This window comes from Lepidochelys olivacea, assembly GCF_965140295.1.
Source record: "Lepidochelys olivacea isolate rLepOli2 genome assembly, chromosome: 1".
NCBI classification, from domain to species: domain Eukaryota; kingdom Metazoa; phylum Chordata; order Testudines; family Cheloniidae; genus Lepidochelys; species Lepidochelys olivacea.
The window spans coordinates 343,629,075-343,644,963 of NC_140411.1; the positions used below are offsets into that span (position 1 = coordinate 343,629,075).

The 15,889-nt window shown below is 43.7% G+C and overlaps 1 protein-coding gene across 1 annotated transcript in view; it reads left to right on the forward strand.

Annotated features, from left to right (window-relative positions):
• Positions 1-15,889, forward strand: part of SFMBT2 (Scm like with four mbt domains 2) — a 193,245-nt gene that overhangs the window by 162,353 nt on the left and 15,003 nt on the right. Inside the window, exons 16-17 of the mRNA XM_084636621.1 lie at positions 4,577-4,686; positions 14,907-15,082. Coding sequence (XP_084492747.1) covers positions 4,577-4,686; positions 14,907-15,082 — 286 coding nt within the window. The remainder of the gene's footprint in view (positions 1-4,576; positions 4,687-14,906; positions 15,083-15,889) is intronic.

Sequence of the window (15,889 nt, forward strand, 5' to 3'; positions counted from 1 at the left end):
TACCTTGTATAAGCTTTATGGATCTGATGGCGCTCCAAGTGAAGCCAGTTTTTACCATTGACTTCAATAGGAGCAAGTGTGGGCTACATCCTCAGTAAATCTTTGTAGCTCTGACTTCAACTGAGCTATTCCAGTTTACACAGTTGCTTTATATTGTCATAGACTATGTATTTATGACATCATGGGCCAAAAACTGAATCCTTCCTGACTGGCGTTGGAAAGCATAGTGAAAGAGAAATACATGTGGATTCAAGAAAGTTTCCCAAAATTAGTTACTTGGATCATATCTAGCTATGCTGAAACCAGTGGAAGTTTAATTGAATGAGATCAGGATTTGAGCACAGATCCTATTGAAATCATGGGAATTAGATTCCTAAATACCTTTTAGGGTCTTGTCTCTTTTACGTGAATGACTTTCCACCTCAGATGACATTCACATAACTTTTTAAAACCCAGTTCCCTTTCCCCCAAGAAGTAAAGTATATGATTTTGCATAGTGTTGAACTGTGTGTGAGATTAAGAGATAATGTCATTGGAAGAGAACATTGTTAACATAGTAATGGACTCCTGCTGGAAGGTTAGTGACAAGCAAAGGGACTTAAAATAGGAAATAAACACAGAGACAAAGCTAAAGCATTCCCCGCCCCCCCCCAAAGGGAAATGATTATCCTGTCAAAACATTATTTTCCAATGTGAGCTTAGATTACTAAGAGTCATGGTGGAGACAAGGCAGTTCAGAGCAAAAACGCTGGTATTGTTAGCATCTGTACAGGACTGAAATAAATTGGGTGTCTAAGGTAAAAGCCAGAGAGTTCTGAGCAGTTCTGAGTGGAACTGTGTTCTGTTTGGGGGGAGAAATTGTGCCCATAACCTAGTCCCTCCCACTGCAAACTTAGAGCAAATATCACTTTAATAGGTGATCAAGGCAATGGTGTTTAAGTGAGTCAGTCATGCCACAAATGCCTGATTTCTGTCTTTCTTTCTTACTTTTTTATTTAGGTAGGAAGCTTTGAACAGGTTTACAGATCATTGCCATGTGCATACCGGAGATAAAACAATAATCATCACAACAGTGCGCTTTTGTTTACAGAAACATTATGCCGCAATGTAATCATCAGAGCTCTCTATTTAACCAGGTTTCTGTACTACAGAGTGAATGTCTTTTCACTTCCAGGACATGTTGTTTCTGGTGATCAAATACTTCATTTCCATTTCCCTCTGCCATTGACAGGTTGTGTGGTCTGGGCAAGTCACTTAGGGACACATTTTCAAAACAGCTCAGTTTCCATTTAGATATCAAAATGAGTGGCCAGATTTTCATGAACTTAGCTCTTTTGAAGATTTGGCCCATAATGGCTTTGTCTCAGTTTGCAAAATGGGGAAAATAAACAGGGGTGGTGTGATGATCAGTTAATGTTTGAGTGCTAAGCGTTATTGTCTATGGATTAACTAATGAGCTTTCCGTCCCCTTACAACTGCTGAACAACCGAGATGTGTTATTCACCTGCTCCATGGTCCTTGTGAACGCATGGAGGGGAAAGGGTGCAGGAATGGTACCTGTGTGACTGAACTGTTCTTGATCTCTAACCATCAGAGGAGTGAAGTTTTGGAATAGCCTTCCAAGGGAAGCAGTGGGGGCAAAAGACCTATCTGGCTTTAAGATTAAACTCGATAAGTTTATGGAGGAGATGATATGATGGGATAACATGGTTTTGGCAATTAAATATTCATGGCAAATAGGCCCAATGGCCTGTGATGGGATATTAGATGGGGTGGGATCCAAGTTACCCAGGAAAGAATTTTCTGTAGTATCTGGCTGATGAATCTTGCCCATATGCTCAGGGTTTAGCTGATCGCCATATTTGGGGTCGGGAAGGAATTTTCCTCCAGGGCAGATTGGAAGAGGCCATGGAGGTTTTTCACCTTCCTCTGTAGCATGGGGCACGGGTCACTTGCTGGAGGAGTCTCTGCTCCTTGAAGTCTTTAAACTACGATTTGAGGACTTCAATAGCACAGATATAGGTGAGAGGTTTTTTGCAGGAGTGGGTGGGTGAGATTCGGTGGCCTGCGTTGTGCAGGAGGTCGGACTAAATGATCATAATGGTCCCTTCTGACCTAAATATCTATGAAAAAATGGTTTGATTCGTGAAATTCATGGATGGAGTAGTGTCTAGCTGTGCCAAAAGAAGCAGGCTCCAGGTCCAAATGGGAATCAGCAACATCAAGAGACTCCCAGGGGCACAATCAGACAGTTGATGAAGCATGAGGAGCGGGCAGCTCCTCATGAAGCAAATGAGAGCAAAGTCCATGCAAAGGAGAAGACAATGCTGCAGCACAGCAACCATGCTGTTATGTGTGGGTGACCTGCAGATAGAAATACAAGAGAAGCAATTGTTACCACATTGACATGCCTCATTCCCTATAGGCTGTCATAAGAATTAGAAGGGGGAAAGGCCATCTCCCTGTCAGTGCAGGATTGTTCACTTTTCCGGGTTACATTTTCTAGTGCTGTGTCCAGTCTAGTTTTTAATATGTCAAATAGTTTGGCTGCCACCACTGCCCTGGGGACCCTGTTCTGCAATTCAGTAGCCCTCGGCATTAGGAAGTAAGGGAGGCCACACTCAGGTTGATCAAGCTCTCTCTCTAACAGGCAATTGTTTATTCCGAGCTGGTGCTGGATATAAAAGACATATTCATGAGAAGGAGATATGAGGCATCTCAGACACAGGCTGGGTAGGGCCTTAGTTCAACAAAACATCTAAGTCTTAAGTGCTTTGCTGAATTGAAGCCTAGATGCCAAGCCTAGCATATCTGAAGGGAGCATCCTTGAACCATACTGGGGACTGCTCGCAGCCATCCCAAGTGGCTTTTCTCTGCCATTGGCCTTGCCTACATTAGGTCTTTGAGGAAAGCCTGTCATTGTTTCAGAACCACCAGTGCGGTTGTGGTGGTGGTCGCAATGATGGGAGTGTCAGTGTGAACTGAGCACTGGTGTTCACATTGCTGTGTTTTCTGTACCTGCTGGAAGTGAAATGAGGGAGCTTTCACAAAAGAGGTGAGTGTTGTAGATGCAGCTATGCAGGCCAGCCAAGTTGGGAGCCCTTAAAAGGCTATTCGACTCCTATAGCTGTGAGTCACACAGGCCAGTGCCACTGATTGGCTGAGAACATATGGATTTGTCTGTAAAATGGGGATAATGATCCCTTTCTCCCTTTGAGATCTGTAGGTGAAAAGCATGGTATAAGAACCTGGTGGTATTATTATTAGACCCTCTTTTGGGTATTTCTAAGTTCATTTCTTTTAACGAGCAATCTTGTGAAATCTACAAAGGTCAAATAACGAATTAATATCTTGCTTCCATTAATAAGCAAACCAGCCAGGCTATTCAAATTATGCCTGCTTTACACTGTAATCTGCAGCATTCAGTGAAATTCATGACTGAAAAGTATCCAGCTTGGTTTCCAAAAATGTCGGCAAGCTCCCAAGACGAGGGCCCTACCAAATCCACGGTCCATTTTGGTCAATTTCATGGTCATAGGATTTTAAAAATCATAAATTTCATGATTACAGATATTTAAACCTGAAATGCCACTGTGTTGTAACTGTAGGGGTTCTGATCCAAAATGTTTTTTGGGGGGAGGGTCTCAAGGTTACTGCAGAGAGGTCATGGTATTGCCACCCTTACTTCTGCTGGCAACAGCGCTGCCTTCAGACCTGGGCAGCTGGAGAGCGGCGGCTTCTGGCCAGGAGCCCAGCTCTAAAGGCAGAGTCGCTGCCAGCAGCAGTGCAGAAGTAAGGATGGCATGGGATGGTGTTGCCACCCTAACTTCTGCGCTGCTGCCTTCAGGGCTCGGCCCTCGGTTAGCAGCCGTCATGCTCCGGCCACCGAGCTCTGAAGGCAGCAGCGCAGAAGTAAGGGTGACAATACCGTGATCCCCCTAAAATAACCTTGCAACCCCCCCGTAACCTCCTTTTGGGTCAAGACCCACAGTTTGAGAAACACTGGTCTCCCCCATAAATCTGTATAGTATAGGGCAAAATTACACAAAAGACCAGATTTTACGGTTCATGACACGTTTTTCACGGCCATGAATTTGGTAGGGCCCTACCCATGACTGGAAAGGATGCAGGAGATAATCTCTACCGTATGCTATTATGATATTATCAGCTTCTCTCTTGTAATAACGTCTGAAGCCGACCACTGTAGGGTGGGGGTGGGGAGTAGATATGCTTACAGTCAGTTGCACATCCGTGAAGGATCAAGTGTGGGTGTTAAGTATAGCGTGTTAAAACCAACTCCGCCCGCCCCCGCTACAGAATCATGTAAATACCATAGAATGTTAACATGCACATTGACAGCACCTGGATTATCTTTAAAGCACTTCTTAGATTGTAATCTCTATGGGGGCAGGGACCCCTGTCGTTGTGAATATATACAGTGATATGTACAGTGACTAGCACAAAGGGGCCTTGAGTCAGTTGGTGCCTCCAGGTGCTACGCGAGTGCACAGATGAGGATTGTGACTATGTGGTCGCTCTATTAAAGCTTTCAGTGTTTACTTTTGTCTTTCATTAGGTTCTTAGCATGGTAATCAACGCCGCTTACAAACCAGGGAGCGTCCTCCGAGAACTGCAGTTAGTAGAAGACCCACAGTGGAATTTTCAGGAGGAAACACTCAAGGCAAAGTCAGTATTTCCAAGTGTTACCTACTCATTCATTTACTGTCCATTTTGAATAAACAGAGCTGGTTGGAAAAACTAAAGGACATTTTCATGACATTTTTCATTTAGGGGTTTTTTCCCCAAAAAAATGTTTTGATTTTTTTTTTTAAATTTTTTGTACCAGTTCTATAGCAGTTTAAACATTGAAACAAAATTTTCTTGAATATTTCGTTTCACGTTGGTTTGGGGGATTTTGGGGAGCAGGGAAGATTTTGATAAAAAAAAAGTAATCAAAATTTCCAATTTTAATCCTTTTCAACCAGCCCTTTTGAGAAATACCTTGCAATGGGAAAACCAGATCGAAGTGTTGATTCAGCAAGTGCTGAGTTTTATGAAATGCTGTTTTGATGTAAACTTCATCTATTATTAAATGGTACTAATCCAATTTGTGGTCTCATAAAATAAAATAAATTTACTATTTTTAATCTCTAATTTAAGGGCCCTTTAGCAAAGAAAGCCATAACAAGAACCAGTGGTTGGAAGCTAAACCAGACAAATTCTGATAAGAAATTAGGCAGCATATATTTTTAACAGTATGTGTGATAAGCTATTGGAGCAAACTACAAAGGGAAGTAGTATATAAATCAGGACTAGATGCCTTTCTGGAAGATGATGATTAGCCAAACATATGTTACTGGGCTCAGTAATAACTGGGTAAAATTCTAAGGCCTGTGTTGTACAAGAGGTCAGACTAGATGATGTAATGGTCTCTCTTGACCTTAAAGTCTATGCATTTCTGCCTGTTTTATATAATAGTAGACAGTTGTTTGTATTCATCTGTTTCTCCCTCATTAGTATTGAACACTATTGTTATATGTATTGAAATAGTTGGTGCTGAAATACAGTGCTATGGTTTGCTATTGTATTGAATGTTTGGCCATACAGATTCCACGGTTGTTAGCTATTTTCTACTCGGATTGTGAGGTGTAGAATTTAGGACCTTTTACTCTAAAGTCGCTGAGCTTGTATCATTTGGCCCAAGGAAGAATCATGGTCAGAAAGGCAAAACTACTCAAAAGTCTTAGCTTTTTGTATTTCATTGTGAATTCAAGAAAGAAGTGGTTTTCTCACACAATTTTAATCTAAGGGAATAGGACTCTTTTATGGAGCAAAAATGAAACCTGTTTCAAATGAAGCTTGTGTTACATTGAAAATGCACAATATTTTTTGTATATTTACAACTGGAAAACATTCCCATCTCTCTGAAATTTTGCATCAGCTGGAATTTGGCAGATGCAAAATGTCAGAAAAAATACTTTTTTTTTTTTCAAAATTCGGTAAAAAGAAAGATTTAAGCGGTTTGATTTTCATTGGTGCGTTGCTCCTGCCGTTCCTCCTGACATCAGTGGGTGATGCGAGTGCTCAGCACATCTGAAAACCAGGGTATGATTGTCCAGGTTTAGGGCCTGATCCTGTAAACATTTAAGCCTGTGAGAGACTTTGCCGCTGAATGGTCCCATTTGGAATCCAGTGGGATGACTCACTTGAGCAAAATTGCTCCCGTGTAGAAGTATGTGCATAATCAGATCCTTAAAACAGGAGTAGTAGGACTTATAGGCCCTTTGAAATTCAGCCTGTATAGGGTGACACAATGAAACATTTGAGCTGGACTGACATTCCTTCCACAAGATAGCAGTTGTGTCTTCTACACCCATCCATACACTAAGTGTATGGAATGCCATGGTCCAGATCTCATAAAAACACTGTCAGATTAAAGCCCCAAGAACCTGCAAACTAAGGGTTAGTCTACACTACCGCCCAACCTCGGTGCATCTGCTGAAGACACGCTACGGTGACAGGAGAGCACTCTCCCGTCGGCATAATTACTCCACCTTAACGAGAGCTGGAAGCTATGTCAGCGGGAGATGCTTTAAGTCGACGTAACCTGCATCGCTCAGGGGAGTGGCTTTTCCACACCCCTGAGCGATGTATGTTACAATGCGGTAGTGTAGACAAGCCCCAAGACTGGTTTGATTTTGGTTTTGTTCATTTTGAGTTTGCTTGGGCTTCTGCCTATATTTCTATTGCATCTGGCTGAACAGAATCAAAACCAGACTCGTGAAATCAAAGGCCGCAGATTTCTGAAGGCGACGCACGACACGTTGCATCAGATATGACAGCCCATGCCACTTCTGAATCCTAAAGAGCTGCTCTGAGCGAGAGTATGTGTGTTTAAACCAAGTTTCAAGAACGCTGGACCACAATGGCATCTTCGAGCAGACTGCTAATGATGACAGCTCTGCAGCCAGCTGGAATGTTCGTGCTGTAGTGTGACATGTCCCGTCACCACCTTCCTTCTGATTTTAAATGACAACTCCTTAGATCTTGATGGTGTTGCTATTTGTCTTGGGGGAGAGGGAAACGAAGGCTGCCTTCCCACCAGCCTGAAAGCTGGCCGCCAGGAATAAATTAGCTCCGCAGCCGGGCAACCTGTATTCAGTTTACTCTGCTGTCAGCAGCGACCATCGTCACAGAATGAATTACAAGAGCCTTGCAAAGAAGACAAAGAATCTGGAGGGTACAAGAGGATGCATGCACACAGTGAGATCAGTCACGCCCCACCCGCCATCAGTATTCCGTGACAATGGTGTGACAAGCTAGAAATGTCATGCCCGATCATAGAATCATAGAATATCAGGGTTGGAAGGGACCTCAGGAGGTCATCTAGTCCAACCCCCTGCTCAAAGCAGGACCAATCCCCAATTTTTGCCCCAAATGGCCCCCTCAAGGATTGAACTCACAACCCTGGGTTTAGCAGGCCAATGCTCAAACCACTGAGCTATCCCTCCCCCGAAATCGCCTAAGCCCTCCATGCTCAGAATCCCTGCGGGGGTCAACGGGAGCTGCCGGTGCTCAGTTGCCCTGATCATCAGGGGAAATATTTTCTGCTCTGGACAGGTTCTTATCTCCTGCACAGCACTGAAGTTAGAAGACAATGCTCTAAACCCCAAAGCGATTTAGTTCCTGTATAGGGTGCTGCAGCATCAGAAGTGGCTCAAAAGTCCAATTCTCATGCGACAGTCCTTGCCACAAATAATGCAGGCGTAAACAGCAGGGCCAGGAGATGAAGCCGGGGCACGATTGGCATTTGAGGTCTGCTGCCCTTTGCTTCCTCTCTCTCAGTCACTTCTCTTCAGCCGCTTTGATTCCCAGGTGCAGCACAGCCCTTTAGGGCAGCCTGTTGCTAGCCCCATCTTCCAAGCTTGTGTCACTGTTGAAAGTTTTCAAGTTCCTCTTACAAACATCCTTGAGCCTGGGCCTGGGTCAGCCTGGTGGCTTTGGAGCATTGTAGTAGCTGGGTGAATGTCAGGAAGAACTTTTGAGTAGCCTGAGCAGAGAGGAAGGATGGTCTTGGGGCTGTGCCACTTGGCAGAAATGCAGATGGGCTGACGTCAATTCCTACCTGTGCTACAGACTTCCTTGGGTTACATTGGTCAAGTCATTTAGTCTCTCTGTATGTCAGTTCCCCATCTGTAAAATAGCGGTAACAATCCTTCATTGCTCCATCCCATCTACTTACATTGCCAACTCTTCAGGTCAGGGACTGTGTTTCATTATGTGCATAGTGGGTGGGTCCTGATCTCCATTGGGGCATCTAGATATGACGGTAAAACATAGTAATAATAAACATTTCATCTCATAGAATCTGTGGAATTGTCCTCTGAGGAATGTAGTAGAAGCCCCATAGCATGGTAGATTTAAAGCCAAAGTGGACAAAACATGAATAAATTTACAGTGGGCAACAACCCTGCCTTGGCAGGGGGGTACACTAGACAGATCAAGTAGATCGTATCTGTCTCTAGGTTCCATGCATGTCTGAATCAATAAAATATTTCATTCTAACATTCCATCAAAATGGGTTTTTAGAAGAGCAATTCTTAAAATAATTTGCTTTTGTTTAAATAATAATATAATTTTATCATAATATACTAATTTTGGGCCCAATTGTGGAACACTAACCCTGGTGAATGTAGTAAGATGAGTCCCTGAAACATAAACTCTTGTATTAGAGGCCCAGTCTGAGGACTGAAGCCTGAACCAAAGTACTTCCAGGCATTGCTAAGCAAAGGCTTGGCTGTGAGCCAGAGGCAGGCCCCACTCACAGAAGTTGGCAAGAAGAGAGCTGCTAGAAGCAGGAGCAGCCACACATAAGTGCTAATGAGAGGAACTTATGCCAAGATGGCATCAGAACACTCCACAGAGATAACATGGAACGGGCAGGTGCATCTTAAAGACAGGGTCAAAAGGACAACATGATGGATAGATTTGATTGAACCAACATGTAACAGGAGAGAAGCAGCACCCTAATGAGTAACAAGGCTGCACCTCAATACATCAGGAGGGATGAGTAATCTGTTCTGCACCTGTATAAGAATAGGCCTGGAAGGGCACATCATCGTCCAGTGTAGGGGGCAGTGGAGTGTCCCGCCACTGACTTGAGCTGTGTCCGTTGCCGGGGGCACATATTCGTAGTATGTCTGGTAGAGTCTATAGGGAACTATTACTGTGCTTCGTTTGACAATAAACCTGGCTGGGTGCCTTCGTACCTTACTAAAGTCAGTGGTCTTTGGGGGTTCTCTCGGGGTCTGCTGTGTCCGCTATCTGCACAGAGCTGGGGTAGCACACAGAGGGAACACGCACCCAGCCGACTGTTATCATCATCGAACAAGAGCAGAGCACCACACCGGTAGCTACTGACAACAGTGAACACTTACTTATAGGAAAAATCCCATTGGTGCTCATGGAGTTACCAACTCAAATAAGTGTTCACCAATGTATGTACGGGTTCTGCAATCAGGGCTTTAATATTTCATGGGATTAGGTCAGCAATAATAATGTTATGATTAAAGATGCATGCAGTGTTGTTGTAGCCATGTTGGTTCCAGGATACTAGAGAGATAAAGTAGGTGAGTTAATAGCTTTTATTGGGTCAACTTCTGCTGGTGAAGGAGACAAGCTTTTGAGATTAAACAGAGTTCTTCTGGTCTGGGAAATGTACTCCAAGCATCACAGCTAAATACAAAGTGGAACAGATTGTTTAGCATAAGGAGTTAAAACACACGGTAAGATGCCATTCAAGGTGGACAGTAAATATCTCTGTACTTGTAGGACAAAGGAGGGTTAGTCGGTTATAGATTGTTGTAATGAGCCATAAATCTAGTGTCTCTGTTCAGTCCATGATTTTTAGTGTCTAGCAAAGTTATGAATTTAAGCTCCCAGGCTCGGCTCTTGAAAGCATTGTGCAGGTTTCCTTTGAGGATGAGGACTGAGAGGTCAGACATAGAGTGATTTGTGAAAAATGTTCTCTTCCGGGCGATAGGATGTCATTGTCTGTTACCATTTTTCTGCGTGAATTCATTCAGGAGCATCACGATTGTCTCATTTCACCCATGTAATTACAGCTGCTTTTGGCTAAAATGTCTCATGCTGATTCTTAGCCCGACGGTGAATATTTTTCAGGGAAGTTTTTGATAACATTTCATTTGGCCATTTTTAAAATGATCCAGGGTGTGTAAAGTGCATATTGGGAAACGGCCTAGGTTGTTAGATAACTTTCAAATGATTAGAACCAGTTTCAAGCTACACCATCCACCTCTGTGAGGTCCCATGTGTGGGTCAGTGGCATTGTTTGGTCGCCTGAGGCTGCAGATAGATCAAATAGGACTGGCACAGAAGTGTAACCTCTCTCCATAACCATGATGAGGCCATGTCAGGACTGCTCCCAGAGTGAATCCTGATTACGAGTAGTCTAAGATGTTGGTGGAAGATTAGATGCTGCTAGAGTAAGGTCACGGCCACATTTTCATTGATTTTGCCTACAAAGGGAGGCAGTAATTTGTGAGCTCATTGGCATCCAGGATTATTTATTTTTGGGAGAATTTGCTAGAAAAAAACCCACATGTTTCAAGGAGTCAGGATCTCGTATAGAAACATTGAAGGTTTATATCGGTAGCAGTCCCAGTCTGCGTTGGATTTCACCAGCCATGAAGGGCAGGGTCCAGTTCGTATTTAGTGGCTCAGATGTTCTTCAGATCCGCTCATGTTGTATTTGTGAGAGCTGCGGTTTGTCTTAGGGATGGTGGGGGTTAGCCTGGGGTATTTGTGGTGGGTACTTTGTGTCTGCAAGACACTCCCTCGTATTCAGTTGATTTTTTTTCAGTGAGGTAAGCAGTGAGTTCCTTGCTGAGGAAGGGGGCTGGGTCCAAGAACTGATGAAGGAAATTCAAGTTTGCTAGTCAGTTGACTATTCAAAATAGCCCCAATGTTCAGTGGGACTATTGGCTGAATTCTGAAACGGTTAATGCTTTGAGTATTGCTGAGCACTCCTGCTGTTTGAAATATCTATTTAGCACAAAGCTTTTCATGTCTTGGAGGATGCCTTAGCTTGTTTTTTCCAGTAAATTCTCCTATATGGGTCATTACTGTAGGGATCTTTGAAAATTCTTTTTCCTTTGGCTTTAGATGTAAAACAAGTAATTAGAAAAGCAAGATTGTTCAACTGAGCTTAACGCTACAGTTGATACTGCTGAACTTTAAAGCCTTACAGTGATCCCAGGTTATTAGTGCAGGATGCTTATTACTTAAAAGTAGCTGGCAAAATGAGATTCTTATCATGATGGAAAATATAATATCAATAACTGTAATATTTTTAATGGCACTAATGGAAAAATGGTTTTCTAACTGCAGCCAGTGTAGGTCTTTTCCTGAGGCTGTCAGAGGGTAGTTCAGATTACATTAATGACTTTAGTGTTAAAAGGTTTAAAGAGTGGTATGTATGGAAAATATTAATAAATCTTGTTTTACAGAGATACTGCCAAGACCAGAATCATGTTTAAAATTATATTCCATTTCTGTAGCCACTAAGAACAACTTGAGTCATCGAGACAGATTTAATTATAAAACTCACATTTGTATTTCCCCATCCATCCTGGGTCTTCATTCTTTGTATCTCACCTGGACAATGAAATGACTGGTCTGTTTTGTTTTGTTTTTTTCCTTCTTGTTAGTTCCACCTTTTTGCTTTTGCAGGCCCTGTAGTACAATGCTGTCCTCTTTGGGATCATAGCACCACAGGGCATGGTACCTATTTATGGATGAGATTCTGCTGTTCTTACTCCTGTTAAGTGGTGTATGTGGGACTTTGAGCTCAGAGTGTTTAGTTTGTGAAAAAGAAGATGTGGAGCAGTGGTGTAGCAACAGAAAAAGAAGTGGTTGAAATAACCTAAACTCCCTATTTACCCAGTGAGAAGTGGATTAACTCAGTTTATCTGATGTTTACCCTTGACTACACTACTGATTAAGAGGTAACTTCATTTAAGGAATAGAAGTACCTTCACAAGGAGAAAATATCAGATGCTAAAGGGCTATTTAACCCAGTGGGGAAAGGTACAACAAGAATCAATGGCTGGAAGTTAAATCCAGATATATTCCAATTAGAAATAAGGTACAACTTTTTAACAGGGTTATTAACCATTGGAACAAAGTGCCAAGGGAAGTGGTAGATTCTCCATCACTTGATGTCTTCAAATCACAACTGGACTCCTTTCCAGAAAAGATTCTTTAGCTAAGCACAAGTTATTGCAGCCCAACACAGATGTAACTGGATGAAATTCTCTGGCCCAAGTTACACAGAAGATCAGACTAGATGATCTGATAGTCCCTTCTGGCCTTAAAGTCTATGCATCTATGAATTAAAGTTGGAAGAATTTGTCCCCTAGGAAGGACTGGTTTCTGTTGGTGTTATTTCCCATAGAATCATTTCTGTTCACATTAGGTTTTGTAGAACCTGTTTGAACTATGATTTCCTCTGCTCCCCCGGCAGTCATGCCATCTGTGCAATGGGACAGTAATGTCCTCTTACCTCTTGGGAGGGGAAAGGGAGCGTTTTTTCCATTTTGTACAGCATGCCTGTTGGAGTCTCTCGAGATGCATAAACAATCAGATCATTTGAAAACACATGGGAGTACTCATGAGTTAGGACCAGATTTTTAAAGGTATTTAGGCACTAACTGCCATTTAATTCAGAGGGAATTAGGTACCTAAAGTACAGTGACTGTAAAGCATTGTATCATTGCTAATTATACCCTAGCACCATTTGCAGTCAGCATAGTAATGGGCAGTATCATTTGCACCTTGCTGACCCTTGATCACTTATTGTTATGTAAAAACAAAGTTCAGATAATATTTAGTTTTCCCCCTAAATTGCCATTGAATAAAGGCCTCTGAGCATCACGGACACTGATAACTTGCAATGGTTCTGAGGCTCAGATCTTAAAGTACCTCCACATTTCCAGAACAGGATTGTGGTGGTTGGACTAAAGAAGAAAGTTATGCTTTAACAGGTACCCTCTGAGTTATGGCATAACTTTCAGTCTTAGAGTGATGGGTCATTTAAGGATGCCTCTCCTCACATCTGTCTGGTCATCTCTCCTTTATTCCACATCCCACTGTCCTTTCTTCACTCTGCTCCAAGTCTGCCTGGTAGCATCTGCCCTCCTGTTCAAGAGCTCCTGGCCCCAGTGCTGCTGTCACACATGCTGCCTGCGTCCCTTCTCCCATCCATCTTGGCTACAGTATCTTTGCTCTTCATCAGTTCCAGTCCAGTGAGCTCTTTTTACTTTTCTCTCCTCTGCACATATTTATAGGACCAAACCACTGCTCTACCATGCATTCGCTCAAGTGTCTCTCCTGCTGCCATTAGGCACACTGTGTAAGACGTGCTTTAAAAACCGGTATCTCACGGTTTACAACTAGTTTTTACGCTGCTATTTAATAAATTATGTGGACAAGTGGTTTTTCAAAGTTCACCGCTCCAGTATATTACACAAGGTATGGAAGTCTACCTTCCTTCAGCCATTTATTGCACAAAAATGCTCTATATAAAACACCATAACGAAAGAGTCTAGTCTCCGAATATTCCCCTAGGAATTCCAGGCACTTAGGCCTCTCCAAAGCCCAAAGAAATGAATGGAAAGGCTCCCATGCACTTCAATGGGCTTTGGAAGAAGCACAGAGAAGAAAGGCAGAATACTGGAGGCAGAGTCCACTGCAAAGATCTGAGAGCTGAATTTTTCTTCTAACATTTACTCTTCTCCACTCATGGCAAAATACTTAGGCCCAGATTCTCAAAGGTATTTAGGCACCCAGCTCCCATGATTCCAATGGGAGCAAGGTGCCTAAATATCTTCGAGGATCTGGATCTTTGGGGGCCTGATCCTAATGCTCGTGAAGGCATTGGAAAGGTTCCTGTTGACTTCAGTGGGTTTTGGGACAGGCCCCTCCAGTACTGAACGAGCCGTTTAAATTATGGCACAATGAAGAACACCAGAAAATAAACAAAGTCAAACCCATCACAGTAAAAAGCCACATGATGTGGTATTACTAAACGGGGTACCTACCACCCAGACAAACAGTGATTCAGAGTGAAAACCTCTTGGAAGATGGAGCTTCAGGATGAAAGCAGAAATGGATGGTCTCAGACAGAGGTCCAGCAGGAGCAATCTCTGCACCCTGTGGCTACCACTGTAGAATCTTGTTCAGTGCTGGCCCCCCTAAAAGACAGGTGACCCCAGAGAGCACCTACCCACGCAGAGGAGGCTTGTGAAGCAGGTCTCAGCTAGGCCCATGAATTGACATTTCTTCAGAAAGCCGCCCAGTGCTTGCAACTGTACCACCATAAGTCCGTACTGCTCACGGCTCTTTACCGCCTGTCAGCATGCCAGGCAGAGATGGTAATCCTGGGCCCATGGGTCTGCAGACTGGGAGTGTGCAGAACCATAGAATAAAACGCAATGCAATATAGCATCCCCATTGACAGCTCCCACAGTTGTGACCTTGCTGTCATCTTGTACTCTCTTCTCTCCCACCTTCTCCCCAAACAGCCAGTCTTCCGATGCCCTAAACCCACAGCTCCAAACCTTGTCCACCCCTGTGGTCTCTCTGACCTTGAGTACTGTAACCTTCCCCGCCAGCTTTACTGCATCCTGCCTTTCCTCATTTTAGTGTATCTGAAATACAGTTGTTACAACCAGGATGTCTTAATTCTGCTCTTCAGTACATTGGTCGTCCCCCCGCCCCAAAGTCAGTGAGAGGATCATCTACGTTATAGAGGGCAGAACTGGGTTTATAGCATCCACTGTTCTTACTTCATTAGTTATGTGTGATCTTGCAATATTCTTTCCTAGATACAGAGGGAAAACATACAGGGCAACAGTCAAGATTGTGCGAACATCTGATCAAGTGGCAGATTTCTGCAGAAGAGTCTGTGCAAAACTGGAGTGCTGTCCAAATTTGTTTAGCCCTGTGCTGGTCGCCGAAGTCTGCCCTGAGAACTGCTCCATTCATACCAAAACGAAGTACAGTGAGTATCAGCCAAACTATTGCTCTGTTGCTAGAAAGGAATCAGAGCCGTGGGAGGATGTTCATGATATAGTCATAAAAATAAATGTAATTTGATACCTACCTTTCTTTCTTTCTTACCTGTAGCATAAGATATTGCAAATAGTAACACCAATGCAGCAAAATGCAGCATGTCCTTTGGGCTGAGCTCACCGATTGGTTCTCAGCACCCTAGGCCTGCACTCTCTAGCACAGGGAACTGAGCACTCACCAGGTCACCCTGCAACCAAGCCAGACAGACCCACAGTGGGATATGTGCATGGGAGGTCACAAACACAGTCCTCCATGGTCTCCCTCCAACTTCATGCCCCAAGGATCTTTGCTTGGCCTGCCGTTGTGTTTGCTTTTTCCCATGGACTCTTTGTGTCCTCTCTGTCTACAAAAGGTTGCCAGATGGAGTATCTAATATTTTCCAACTCGGCCCGCCTGTTACATTAAGGCTACGTCTAAACAACACACCACTTTCAGCAGTGTGCAGCTACAGGCTGCAGTGAAAAGCAGGCTGCATCCACCCTGCAGTGTGTAGCTACCCGTGTCAGTGAAAGGCTCTGCTGGAGAAGCTGCCTTTCCCTGTGGAAGAGCAGGGCTCCAGCAGCCGGCAGCTGCTAGCTTTTCCCTGTTGCTGGAATCTTTTCCTGAGCCGGAGAAGGGCTTCAGCCGCAGCAGTAGGGTGGCCATTCGCGCCATTCCCAGAATACCAGGTGTTCCAGGAAAGGTGTGGGCCTGCCCCCTGCTCTCCCCGCCTGTGTGGCCCTGTCCCCACCAGCAT